The sequence below is a fragment of the Artemia franciscana genome, chromosome 10, assembly GCF_032884065.1.
Source record: "Artemia franciscana chromosome 10, ASM3288406v1, whole genome shotgun sequence".
In the NCBI taxonomy this organism is placed as follows: domain Eukaryota; kingdom Metazoa; phylum Arthropoda; class Branchiopoda; order Anostraca; family Artemiidae; genus Artemia; species Artemia franciscana.
The window spans coordinates 33,533,660-33,545,696 of NC_088872.1; the positions used below are offsets into that span (position 1 = coordinate 33,533,660).

Below are 12,037 nucleotides of genomic sequence, written 5' to 3' on the forward strand. Positions count from 1 at the left end.
CCCCTCAAAATTGCCTGAAAGTTACAACTAAATGATATTAGCCGTTCCTAAGATATATTGTAGACAACCGAGATGCCTATGGTCTTTTAGTCGAGTGCAACATCCCCTTCAACATTCTCTTAAAATGTCTGCTTAATAGCCTTAACTGTTCCTGAGACATTGTACATACTATATTAACAATTGGATGTACACAGTATTCTTTGTTTTAGTCCAGCATCCTCTGAAAGTTTCAGCTAAATACTATAACCCGATCCTGAGATGTTTCAGATAGGCCTTTCGACATCCGGGATACACCTAGCTGTATTTTGATTTAGTTAACTGATGAGCCGAACCTGGAATTATTGTTGTGACATGGCCAGAACTTTGGTGGAGGCGTTGATGGCCGCTTTCCTAGTAGATCTTAAGAAGGTCGGACGTATAGGGGGGGAGTTTTTTGCGAGATTTCAGTCTATGGGAAATGGGTTTCCAAATTTCGCTAATGCAAAAATCACCATTGTCTTTACTGATGGCTGGTTGGTTTTTAGTAATTTCCAGAGCTTCTCTGATTTTCTGCTTCAGGAATTATAGAACAATAGCAACAAGTTTGTCCTGGCTTCAAAAATATGACGGGCCAGTGCTGAAAAACTGTCCTTATTAAGTTTTGTCTTTTTAATGCAAACATCAATGGAATCTGCACGTTCTTTTAATCGGTGATGTAGAGATATCACGGTAAGATCTGTATACGTATCACCGCAACTGTAAGGAATCTCATATACCTGGTGGATCTCAAGTAATCTTATCCTTGTTGTATATAATCTTATCCTTGTTATAATATTCATGGATTTTGTGGTGCACCAAAATTCACAAACCAGATATACCCCTTAGACCAATTGTTCCAACAGTAGGTTAGGCTACACAAAAGTTGGAAAGGTACTTGGCAAGTATTTTAAGATCCATAACTCTCAGCAGCAAACACACAATAAGAAATACCAAAGAAGTAGTTGAAAGGCTAAAAGGCATCAACATCTTGGAGAATACCACAATGTGCACTTTTGATGTTGTATCTTTGTTTACCAGCATACCCTTGCCCCGATTTATATCAGCTTTACAATCAGCTTTAGGAAATCATGATTCCTGGAAAGAACTGACTAGCTTTGACACAACAAACATCACTATTCTCACGTCCTCGTGTCTGAGCAATGCTTACTTCACTTTCAGGTAACAGACTTATAAACACAATTGGGACATACCGACGGGATCAGCCTTGGCACCAGTTCTCAGTGAGGTTTTTCTACAGTATATTGAAAATAAGATCTTCAAGCAGGACTTCAAGGATATTCAACTCTACATGAAATATGCAGATGATTGCTTAATAATTTGGAACGAGACAGGAGACAAAATAAGATCCTTTCTCTATATTTTTAACCAGCAGGATCCAGATATAATATTCACCACTGAACTTGAAACTAACCACAATTTACCCTTCTTAGATGTTCTCATTACCAAACGGAAAACTAGTTTTTGACTTGAGTGTATACAAAAAGCCAGTTCATAGTGACAGATATCTGAGATATGACTCCTATAGCCAACACATAGCAAAAAAATCTGTAGTCTATTTGTTGGTTGATACAGCGTCTGTAGTGTGTTCCTTTGATTTTGAGCTGAAGGCTGAACTTAATCATATAAAAGATGTTCTTATAGGTGATGGACACCACCAACATGTCATTGATAAGGTTATTTCCAGGAGAATGATGAGCACAAAAACCAAGAGCACTGCCCCTAAGAGTGAAGAAAATAAACCCTTTTTTCATTACTTTATATTAAGGGCATTACTGACAATTTAAGCTCCAAACTCGCTAAGTTTGGCTATAAGGTGTTTTTTCCTTCTGGAATGACTATCTGCTCCTTCTTTAACAAAGGCAAGGATAATATTACTTCAGATCCACTAGAGGTATATGAGATTCCTTGCAGTTGCGGTGATAACTATATAGGTCGTACCATGAGATCTTTACATCACCGATTAAAAGAACATGTTGATCCTACTGTTGCCTGCCTTAAAAAGACAAAGCTTAAGCAGGAAGATAGTCTTTCTGCACAGGCCCATCATATTTTTGAAAACCCTTGTCACTCCATTAAGTTCGACCAGGCCCAATTTATTGCCATTGTTCCATAATTGTTAAAGCAGAAAATCAGAGCAGCTCTGGAAATTGCTAAAAACAAACAATAGTGAGTTCTGCATTAGCGAAATTCGGAAGTCTATTACCCATAAACTGAAAACTCGCCAAAATCCCCAACCTCCTCTTAAAGGCCCGAGCTTCTTAAGATCTACTATGATAGCAGCCATCAACGCCACCACCAAAAATTCTGGCCATGTCAGAACAATAATTCCAGATTCAACTCATTACCAGTGTTTTTCAGTGATTTGAGTTTTATTTTATTTAGTGATTTTATAGTCTGGCAAGAGATTTGAATTTGAACCTTATGATGACAAGCACAGGTTCCGTCAAAATTATGGCTTAAATAAAATCAAGGCCCGACATCCATAGCTCAGGTAGGCTTGTTACCATCTACCATTATTATACTTGCAGTCTCAAGTAGTAATGATATATCGTCTAAGTAAACAATGGGCAAATTGCAGAATTTATAATCCTTATCCCTGGATTGTGGGGGGCTTGGCATCTTCGGGGATATATTTATTAGACCTTTTGACTATTTTGAATAAAATATTTTTCCAAAATTTCGATCAGTATTGGGGAGGAGACCTGTAAATAGACCAAGTTGGGAAGAGCGGGCTGTCCCATAGTAGTAAAAGCAGTAAAAGTAGCCGCAGTCCCAAGTAGCTATAGTCACAGTCACGAGTAGTAGCAGTCACAAGTAGTCGCAAGTAGTAGCAGTTGCAAGAAGCCACCACTGCAAATAATATTAGTCACAGTTGCAAGTAGACGTAATCGAAATTGTCGCAGTTGCAGACCGAGTAGCAGTAGCAGTAGTAGCAAGCCGGACACTTTCAAGTACCTTTAACCGTTCCTAAGATATTTGATACTCCTTTTTGATAATCTGGATGCACATAGTGTCTTTTCATTTGCTTCAACATTCCCTCTCAATATTCCTAAAATTTTACCCGAATACCCTTGGTCTCTTAGGAAACACCCAGGATCAAATATTTCCCCCTTTCCCAACGATAAATCCTGTACCCACAAAATGGGACAATCTCATGATTTACATTCCATGTCTCGGGGACTCTGAGGGCAAGACACGCTCGGAAGCCTAAACATTAGACATTTCGACTATCGGGAACGAATGGTTTTCCAGAGTTTCTAATAGTGTTGAGGAGGGCTTCTAAAACAAGCGAGGGGACTGGTTGTCCTTCGGTTACTCTTCAATCTCCTCAAAGTTTCACCTTAACACCCTAAGCGTTTTTGGAGGCCCAGAATCGAACATGTTATTTTTTCCCACAACAAATCTTCTATATCAACAATGTGCAACTTTCAGAGCCTACAGCCCTTGCTCTAGTGGATGGATCCTAGGGGGATTCCCAGAGACATAATTATTCGACCTTTCGACCGTTTTGAACTAGAAAGCTATTCGGAAGTTTTGATCAGATATCTTTGGGATGTGCGTGCTCTCTCTCTCCTCTCTCTCTCTCTCTCTCTCTCTCTCTCTCTCTCTCTCTCTCTCTCTCTCTCTCTCTCTCTCTCTCTCGTCCTCTCTCTCTCTCCTCTCTCTCTCTCTCTCTCTCTCTCTCTCTCTCTCTCTCTCTCTCTCTCTCTCTCTCTCTCTCTCTCTCTCTCTCTCTCCTCTCTCTCTCTCTCTCTCTCTCTCTCTCTCTCTCTCTCTCTCTCTCTCTCTCTCTCTCTCTTCTTCTTTCTAATTCGTTCACTTCCTCCATTTTCTTCTTTTTTTATCATTTTTTTTTTCTTTCTCGTCCTTTTCTCTACATGAATTAAATTTCAAACAGTGTTCGAGTCCGAATGAACGTATTAAAAAAAAATAAGGAACATAAGTTTTCCCATGACAAAATATCAAATTTAATAAAAACTGAAATTTTCTCAATTTCGCAGGCCAAACTTCTTCTAAAAGTTTCATGTTTGTCTTGGGTGTCATGGTGGTAATAGAAAATACAAACTTTCATAACGCCAATGGGCAATAAATACAAGTTTTTATATAAAGTATTAGTATTCTATAACGGTATATTGTCAAAGTTTTATATCTCAAGGACACTGAATTTTAGATCTTTACATTAAAGGGCATGGCAACAGATTATGGTAAACTGAACTATGGAAAAAGATCTCATGGCGAATGGAATCTACCGGTCCATGTATTTCTAGGCATTCAGCGCTATCAAATCTTTCGAATTCTGGCTTTTACATTGGTTTTTACTGGGGGAAACATGTTGCCATTCCAAAAGCCAATTTAGCACTGCAGGGGACTTTTTCAGATTTAAAATTACCTACAACGTCCAAAAATATGTAAAGTTTAAAGAGTATTACCTTGCCTAAGACATAGGGCAAATCTCTCCTTGAAACCTTAACAAGGTCAGAAGCTGCTGCCAAGTCGCTTAGCTTTTCATCTGATAAACCAATATGAATTTTTCCATTTAATACAGCAATAGTTGCTGGTATAGCTCCCTGAAAAAAGTGGATCTTAATTTGAAATCGCCAGATACTTTTTTCTTTTTAATGTTGATGCTTTTCCATTATTTTTATTAGCTTTAAAGAGAACTAGAATGTAATAATATCTAAATAAAAGATTACTCTCACCAAAATATCGTTGTGTGTTTTTTTCCTTTACTAAGATTGCAATCACACTCATTACTCTTCAATTCACATAAGCTATTCATAAGTTTACATTTGATAGTTTTTTCTAAAGAAATATTTCTGAATGTACTTTACGTTAAAAATTTATGTATTCACCCTGCGGTCAAGCCCCGTATAAGTCTCCAAAAATTTGTATGAAAGTTGTGCAATTATCAAGAAAAACGAATTCCAAAGAATACGCCTGTATTGTTTGCTTCATTTCTTGTTGAAACTTTGCCTTAATCTTATTTCAAAGTATAAATCCATTGCATTTTATGTAAATCTGGAAATGGAATAAGGGTTCATATTTCATGCCACATTTTCAAGCTTCAAAATTCAGAAGTCAGAAATGAACAGAGGAGTCCTCTTTATAGGCGAAATGTTGGTGCTAAGCCCAATGCTCATGACTTTCTAGATAAACGATTTTTGTCCATCCATGGAGAAACACAGGTAAAAGTCTAAGTAGTACAGATATTACTGATTTTCTTGGGAGACATGGGTCTATAACACGAAATTAATACATTCTATCCCTTTTTTCTCTATACGAATCTTGGAAATCCAAGATTCGTATCTTGCCAAGGATTCGGCAAGAACCCGTTCTTGCACATATTTTTACTTTTCCATTCAACAAATAAGAATATTTTCCATATATAAGCGTAGTGGGGTTAGATGTCATACAATACTGTGAAACCAAAAAAAAAAATTAGAAACTAACAACGGGTGGTATAATATACAGAGTTGCCAAAATTCGTTTATCTAACCTGTCAGATTTGGAGCCAAAATCGTATCATCTAGCTTGCTGGTCTGTCAACAATTTTTCAGACGTTCAACTGTAGTTTAACGCGGTTAGGCTACAGTTGAATCCAAGCGACTCAACGTTCATCATCTGTAGCGACCTGTTATATCAGAGCTCTGATACTACTTTAGTGGATTTTAATCACTCCTGTTGCAATGTAGAGGATATTCTTTGTGATATTTTAAGGACGTTGGAACTTTGTTAAGATTTATGAATGTCCTCTATCTTACCATAGGGTCCAAACGGACTCATTAGTGCAGACAATATTTATACTAGATCCTAAAATTTGCGGCTACATTCACGCCCCATGGGAAGGGCAAATTACCAGAAGGTAAGTTTTTCAGTGAAATTTCAAGATAAATCATAAAATCGCGAAGAATGAAGAAAACGAGGACAAGATAAAGAAGTCATCTATCGGTTCTCTTTCTTGCGGGATGCAAAAGTAGTATTTCCGCAATTTAACAGTGTCTCTCATTCCATAAAACGAATTTACTTTTTTGAGGAAAACCATGATTTTAAGAGAATCGTGATCAAAAGAAATCGCGAAAACTATCTTTGAAAAGTATTGTTGCGGTGACGGGTCTGTTAGGCCATGTTTTCATTTTACTTTTTAAAGTGAAGCCGGATAAGTGTCATGTCAATGAAGACAGGTATTCAATCGTCTGACTTGCTTTTCCTTGCTTTTTCGAGTCTCAGTGAAAAATAGAGTTGCCTAAAAAATACGAAATCGGCCAGCTTCAACCAGAACAAGCTGTAATGAACAAATGACCTATATTTGCTTTAGAAAAAACAGAAAAGATAAATCAAAGAACAGTCATCAGATATTGTTTAGAAAAGTCATGGCTAAGATCTATACAAGTGCAATAACAGTTACAAACACCACCACCTAGTCACCATCCGAAGAATCGATAAAAGCTGATCTTTCAACGACTTCTTTATGGTGCTATTCCTTCAGATATATTTTTTTTTCAAATGATATGAAAAGCTGGTTGAACTATCCATTTATACTGCCCATGAATGCGTAAAGTCTAAGACTGGTGCACAAGTTGCTCCGCATGCATGAAAGCATTAACGATTGCAGCATCCAGGCGGCTCCTGAGCTCGGTTTTTATGTTGGCCAACTCGGAAATTGTCTCTTTGCTCTTACAATTCAGCTGTAGAGCAAAAGGATGAAGCGTAGATCTAAGTCTATGTTTGCTCTGGGGATCTTTGATGTGAAGTAGATCATCCCAAAAAATGAGTGTGTCATGCTTTCACGTTCTACAAAAAAAAATTTTTGATCTCACAAGTGTATTCTGATATCATGGACAACTGTGCCTCCTTTCATTGTGATTTTTTCCCAATTCGACCGGACTCCTTCCAACAACTAAACTACAGAAATAAAGGGATAATAGTGTCAACGATGCTCCCCAAAGAATTGTCTGGTTCCAGAAGTCAGTGATTTAAGGGCTGAGTCCAGAAGTTTAGGTACTATAACTCTTGTTCTGTGAACCCCCCCCCCCCCCCCCGAAATGTTTGTCCGACTCGTGAAAACGAAACAAAGATGCATATAAACCAATTTTTGAGGCGTTTTTTTAAAGTTTTTTTTTAATCCCCTCTTAATTAAGAAATACGTCCTCCTCCCTAGAACAAAGTCCTGGATACCGCCCGGGGACTGACAAGAGTTAACCACGTTGCTCACTTACTACCCTAAGTTTCGTCAACAAGTGGCAGCAAAACTGTCAAAATTAGGGAATCCTGTCATATTTTGACACTTACTGTCAGTCTATCTGCAATGAAATACTGTCAAAATGACATGACGTTGTAATATTGATAAGCCTGGTGAATGTGACCAATTTTGAGAATTTTCGATAGCAGAGCAAAACTAAAGATAACCAATCAACAACAAAGTATTGATAATCAACAAACAATTAACAAGTTTGAAGTGACTGGAAATAAATTAGAACGAAAGATTCCTGGCTACTAAAACCAGGTATTAGTAAGCCCCCCTCCCCCAAACCTCAATCGAATACAAAAATGCATGCAAAATTACATAATGTTCATAAGAAATAAGACATTGAACCGATGAAAGCGAATAATTTTACCAGCAATAGTCCTTTCTCTGAAATGTTTTCGCAGGGTTGACTCCTCCTCGGAAAAGGTATATAAACATTCATAAATTTTGGTAAATCTTACAGACGGTGAGAGGGATAAAACACTCAAATCTACCTTTTTCTGATGCGAGTAGCTACAGCCACCCTATAAAATATCGACTACGGTCGGTGGGGTTGCCATTGTGGTATTATAAACCAATTTAGATTCCAAGAGTAAATACAAGTCTGAAAGTTCTAAACATATTATATAGAGACACTACAGGATTTGTTGCTCATCAATGGATATAGATGACTCTGATATCAAAGTCATTGCTTTTGCCTTCCAGGTATTGGTTTTTCCATTTTGCGGAATAACTAAAGCAAAATTTTCAACTCATTTCCATGCACACAATATGTTTCGCTCATCTATGAGTCGTAACTATCTCTACTATCTTTAAGCATTAATAATTCTAATCCACTGAAATATTTTTTTTCAATGGGAATAAGAATAAAATATAGATTTTGAGACATTATCGTGTTTATGTGCAAGTGCTGGCGTTCTATAAGACTAGGCAAAACGAAAACGAAACTACAGGCTAGCGTGATATTGGCTTCCTAAGCACATTACAGAAAACATACAATACGCCTTGTAAGTAATATCGAATATAAAATTTACTAGCCAAGGTTTCCTTGAATTTTTATAAAAAGATCTTAGAGGGATCTTTGAGTTTACTCTGCCAAATATATTCCATATTTTTAGGATCAGAAATTCTTTTCTTAGAAAAGGAAAAATGAATTCAGTGTGTTACAGGGAGTGGATGTATGAGGCTATTTTGATCGTTTGTTTTTATAACTTTCAGAAATATTCTCTTGGGGGGAAAAAATCAAAATAACAAAATTTCTCACCTCTAGATTTTGAACAATGGATCTTGTCCCTCCCTTCCCTAAATTTTGTGAATTAACACCTGGTGCAATGCCATTAAAAGGATTTTCCTTTTTGGTGAAATTTTGGTTAAAACTTGGTTGTACAAGCTCTTAATCCTTATTGTGTGACTAATGTAAGCAAGGGAATGAATTTTGGCGATAAAATCCCAAAATAGTGGGCATATGTTGAACCTGAGAAAATTTTTATTTTCTTGTGATCCAATGCAATATCTATCTAGCCAAATTTGAGGCTGATCTGAAGCCCCGGGGCAACTTTGGTCAATGTGGTAGCAGATCAGACACGTTGTCATGGACAAATATTATTACAAATTGCTATTCCCATGACCAATATAGGTCTAAGTAAGAAAAGGAGCATCTAGCTCCATGCAACAGGGAGGCTGAGTGAATGCGAAAAATTTTAAGTAAATACTTAATCCTGTATATAAGTGATCAGTGTTGAAAATGTAATTCTATTCCATCTCTAAATGATCTGCGTATCACTTGCATTTCTTTATTTATGGATGTCGATGCATTTGCATAGAAAGTGCCAGCACTTGTCTGGCTCCTAGCACCCCGAGGATCTTTATACTTAGTCTAAATATACTAAGTACTTATTTTTGAATCTAGCTGATCCTTTGACTGAATTTTTCTTACTGAGCCCTTGGTATCCAGAAGTCCTTTGAAACTGGTAAGTGTAAACACATCATTTGGTGCTGGGATCATTCTGCGAATGAGATCTTTCTATTCTATAGTCGTTTGAATTTTTAGCATTGGCCCCGAGCCACAGTTAGCTAATGTGACAGGGTAAGGTTTGATATATTCCTAAATTTTAGAATTCCTAGTAAAAAAAAAAATACTTTCTTTCGACTTGAGCTCGAAAAGAAAGCCTAAAATTTTGTACCAAGCGTCTTAAGCAGAAAATCTTAGGTCCTTAAATTAGAAATTTTTCAAGCACTAAGAGGAAAACAAACGTTGTCCCAGATTTTTCATAATTACTTCAACATCAAAGAAAAGAAATAAGTCTTAGTTTATATGTCTGTAAATATATTGAGTAAATAGACAACATATTTAATCTTGATACTATATAAAGATAATCTTGGAACCACCGGGACAGAGAAAGGCTTTCTGATATCATACCAAGACAGCCTTTAGTACATATCCCCTTAAAAAAAAAAAAAAAAAAAAAAAAAAAAAAAAAAAACATAAAAAGGAAACTTTATTTTAAACTTGTACCATAGAATTAACTAAGAACACCCAAAATAAGGTAAACTTGCATGATGTACAAGAAACCTTTTCCTCTCGATTGTTCTTTCTCCAGTTTAAAAGATATTGGTCGGACGTATTTCAAGGTATGACAGAATTTGGCTCCTTTGTAGGATCAACAGGGGGGGGGATAAACAGGTTTTTTTTGTTCAATAAAGAAGCAAAACTCGAAATCACTGACATTTTAGCGGCTCTAAATTCGATAAAGTTTCGACAAACCTGAAGCCGAACATTTTCCTCTACCAATTTGGCTGTTTCTATGTTTATTGGAAAAGGCATGCCATGAGTGATGATTGTTGATTCTAGGGCCACAACCGGTTGGCGATTTTCCAGTGCTTTGGCCACGTTGTCATCAACAACAAAACTTGAAAATCTTCTAGAACTAACAAAATAGTGTTAGATGACTAAGAAAAAGCTTGAAAACAGAAAAAGTGAACACTGCAAACAAAGAAGACTTGAAACCTTTCTATTATGTTTTTTTATTTAACAGAGTTGCAGCTTTCTCATGGCCACCGCGGAAAAAGATGTTGAAATAATTGAAATGCAATTTTGTAGTAACAATGATTGTATACACAGCAGCAATTCTATGAGAGATATGCCCAGGCCCAGAAATGTACCTTGACAAGCTCCTTTTTGGACAATGATTCCTTGATTTTAGGGTGCTGGCTACTTAGACATACGAGAGGGAATTCTCCCACAGATTTGAAGCCAAGAGTATATGTCAAGATATGCCTTAATGATACACTATCTTTACACCCCTAAGAAGCAAAAAGAAACATTGCCATGTAAATGACAGATTCAAAGACCCACCTGACACTAAGTCCTTACAGAAAAAGGGGAAAACCAGCAGCAGTTCAAGCATTCATGGTTTTACTTGTATTCATACTAAACCTCCAAAACTATATAAAAATACCAACAGAAATCCTGTTGTAATTGCTCTCTCCTACCCTACCCCTCACCCTTCCTGGGAGAAATTTTGGAAGCATCTGCTGGGATGCAGTCAAACCGGAAGCAAATGGAACAACCAGAAATTTTATGAATGCAGTGAAACAAGAATTGTGTTATTCTAGTACTCAATCTAGAGCCGAACCTTAAATATTACACAAAGATGAGAACAAAAAGCAATACTTTGTGGCCCAAGATAATACCAGCTAGGCTCCTAATTCAAGCTATACATCTAGGTCTATTCAGGAGAGATTTATTTGGTAATTCTGTTGATTGTCCATTCTTAGGTTATTTTGCTAGGTAAAAGATGAACATACTATGCATTGCATCTTCTAGCTCTTGTTCCAAATTAAATAAAACAAAAACAAGTTTTTTTAGATGAAAGTAAGGAGCGACATTAAAACTTAAAACGAACAGAAATTACTCCGTATATGAAAGGGGCTTTTCCTTCTCAACGCCCCGCTCTTTACGCTAAAGTTTGACTCTTTCTCTTAACTCTACATTTTAAAACAGTAAAAAACTTTAGCGCAAAGAGCGGGGCGTTGAGAAGGAAAAGCCCCTTTCATATACGGAGTAATTTCTGTTCGTTTTAAGTTTTAATGTCGCTCCTTACTTTCATTTAAAAACTTGTTTTTTTATTTAATTTCTGAACGTTTTTGAATCAATGCATGTTTTGATTTTGGCTCTCCGCAGAGGAATAATTAAAACGAAATTTGTATATTTATTTTTTTTGGCTAAATGGCTTTCTCATAATTTTGATCGAATGATTTTGAGAAAAAAAGAGCGGGGGAGGATGCCTAGTTGCCCTCCAATTTTCGGTTAATTAGAAAGGCAGCTAGAACTTTTAATTTTTTACGAATCTTTTTATAAGTAAAAGATATATGTAACTTATAAATTACCTTACGTAAAAAACTTCTGTATTCTCATGTTTTTATTACATATATGAGGGGGTTCGCCCCCTCGTCAGTACCTCGCTCTTTACACTAAAGCTTAAATTATGTCCCAATTCATTAAGAATGACCCCTGAATCACAAAAGCCGCAGAATAAATAGTTGAAATTGCTAAAAATGCTTTAGCGTAAACAGCGAGGTATTAGGAGGAGGTGAGTCCCTCATATGGTTAATAATTTCTGTTCGTTTTAAGTTTTAATGCTGCTGCTTACTTCCAGCTGAAAAAAAAAATTTTCATATTTATTTTTTCATTGTTTTTTTTAAGTAATGCTAGTAAATCCTGCGCTTCCTTCATGGAAATTTTCTTCCCCC

General features: G+C 36.6%; 1 protein-coding gene across 4 annotated transcripts in view; it reads right to left on the reverse strand.

The window, feature by feature from the left end:
- The window catches only part of LOC136032096 (uncharacterized), a 438,713-nt gene that overhangs the window by 383,406 nt on the left and 43,270 nt on the right, over nt 1–12,037 (reverse strand). For all 4 annotated transcript variants that reach the window (XM_065712239.1, XM_065712241.1, XM_065712240.1 and 1 more), the window contains exons 2-3: nt 10,050–10,212; nt 4,470–4,607 (exon numbers count right to left, since the gene is read on the reverse strand). In XM_065712239.1, the coding sequence (XP_065568311.1) occupies nt 4,470–4,607; nt 10,050–10,212 (301 nt within the window). The remainder of the gene's footprint in view (nt 1–4,469; nt 4,608–10,049; nt 10,213–12,037) is intronic.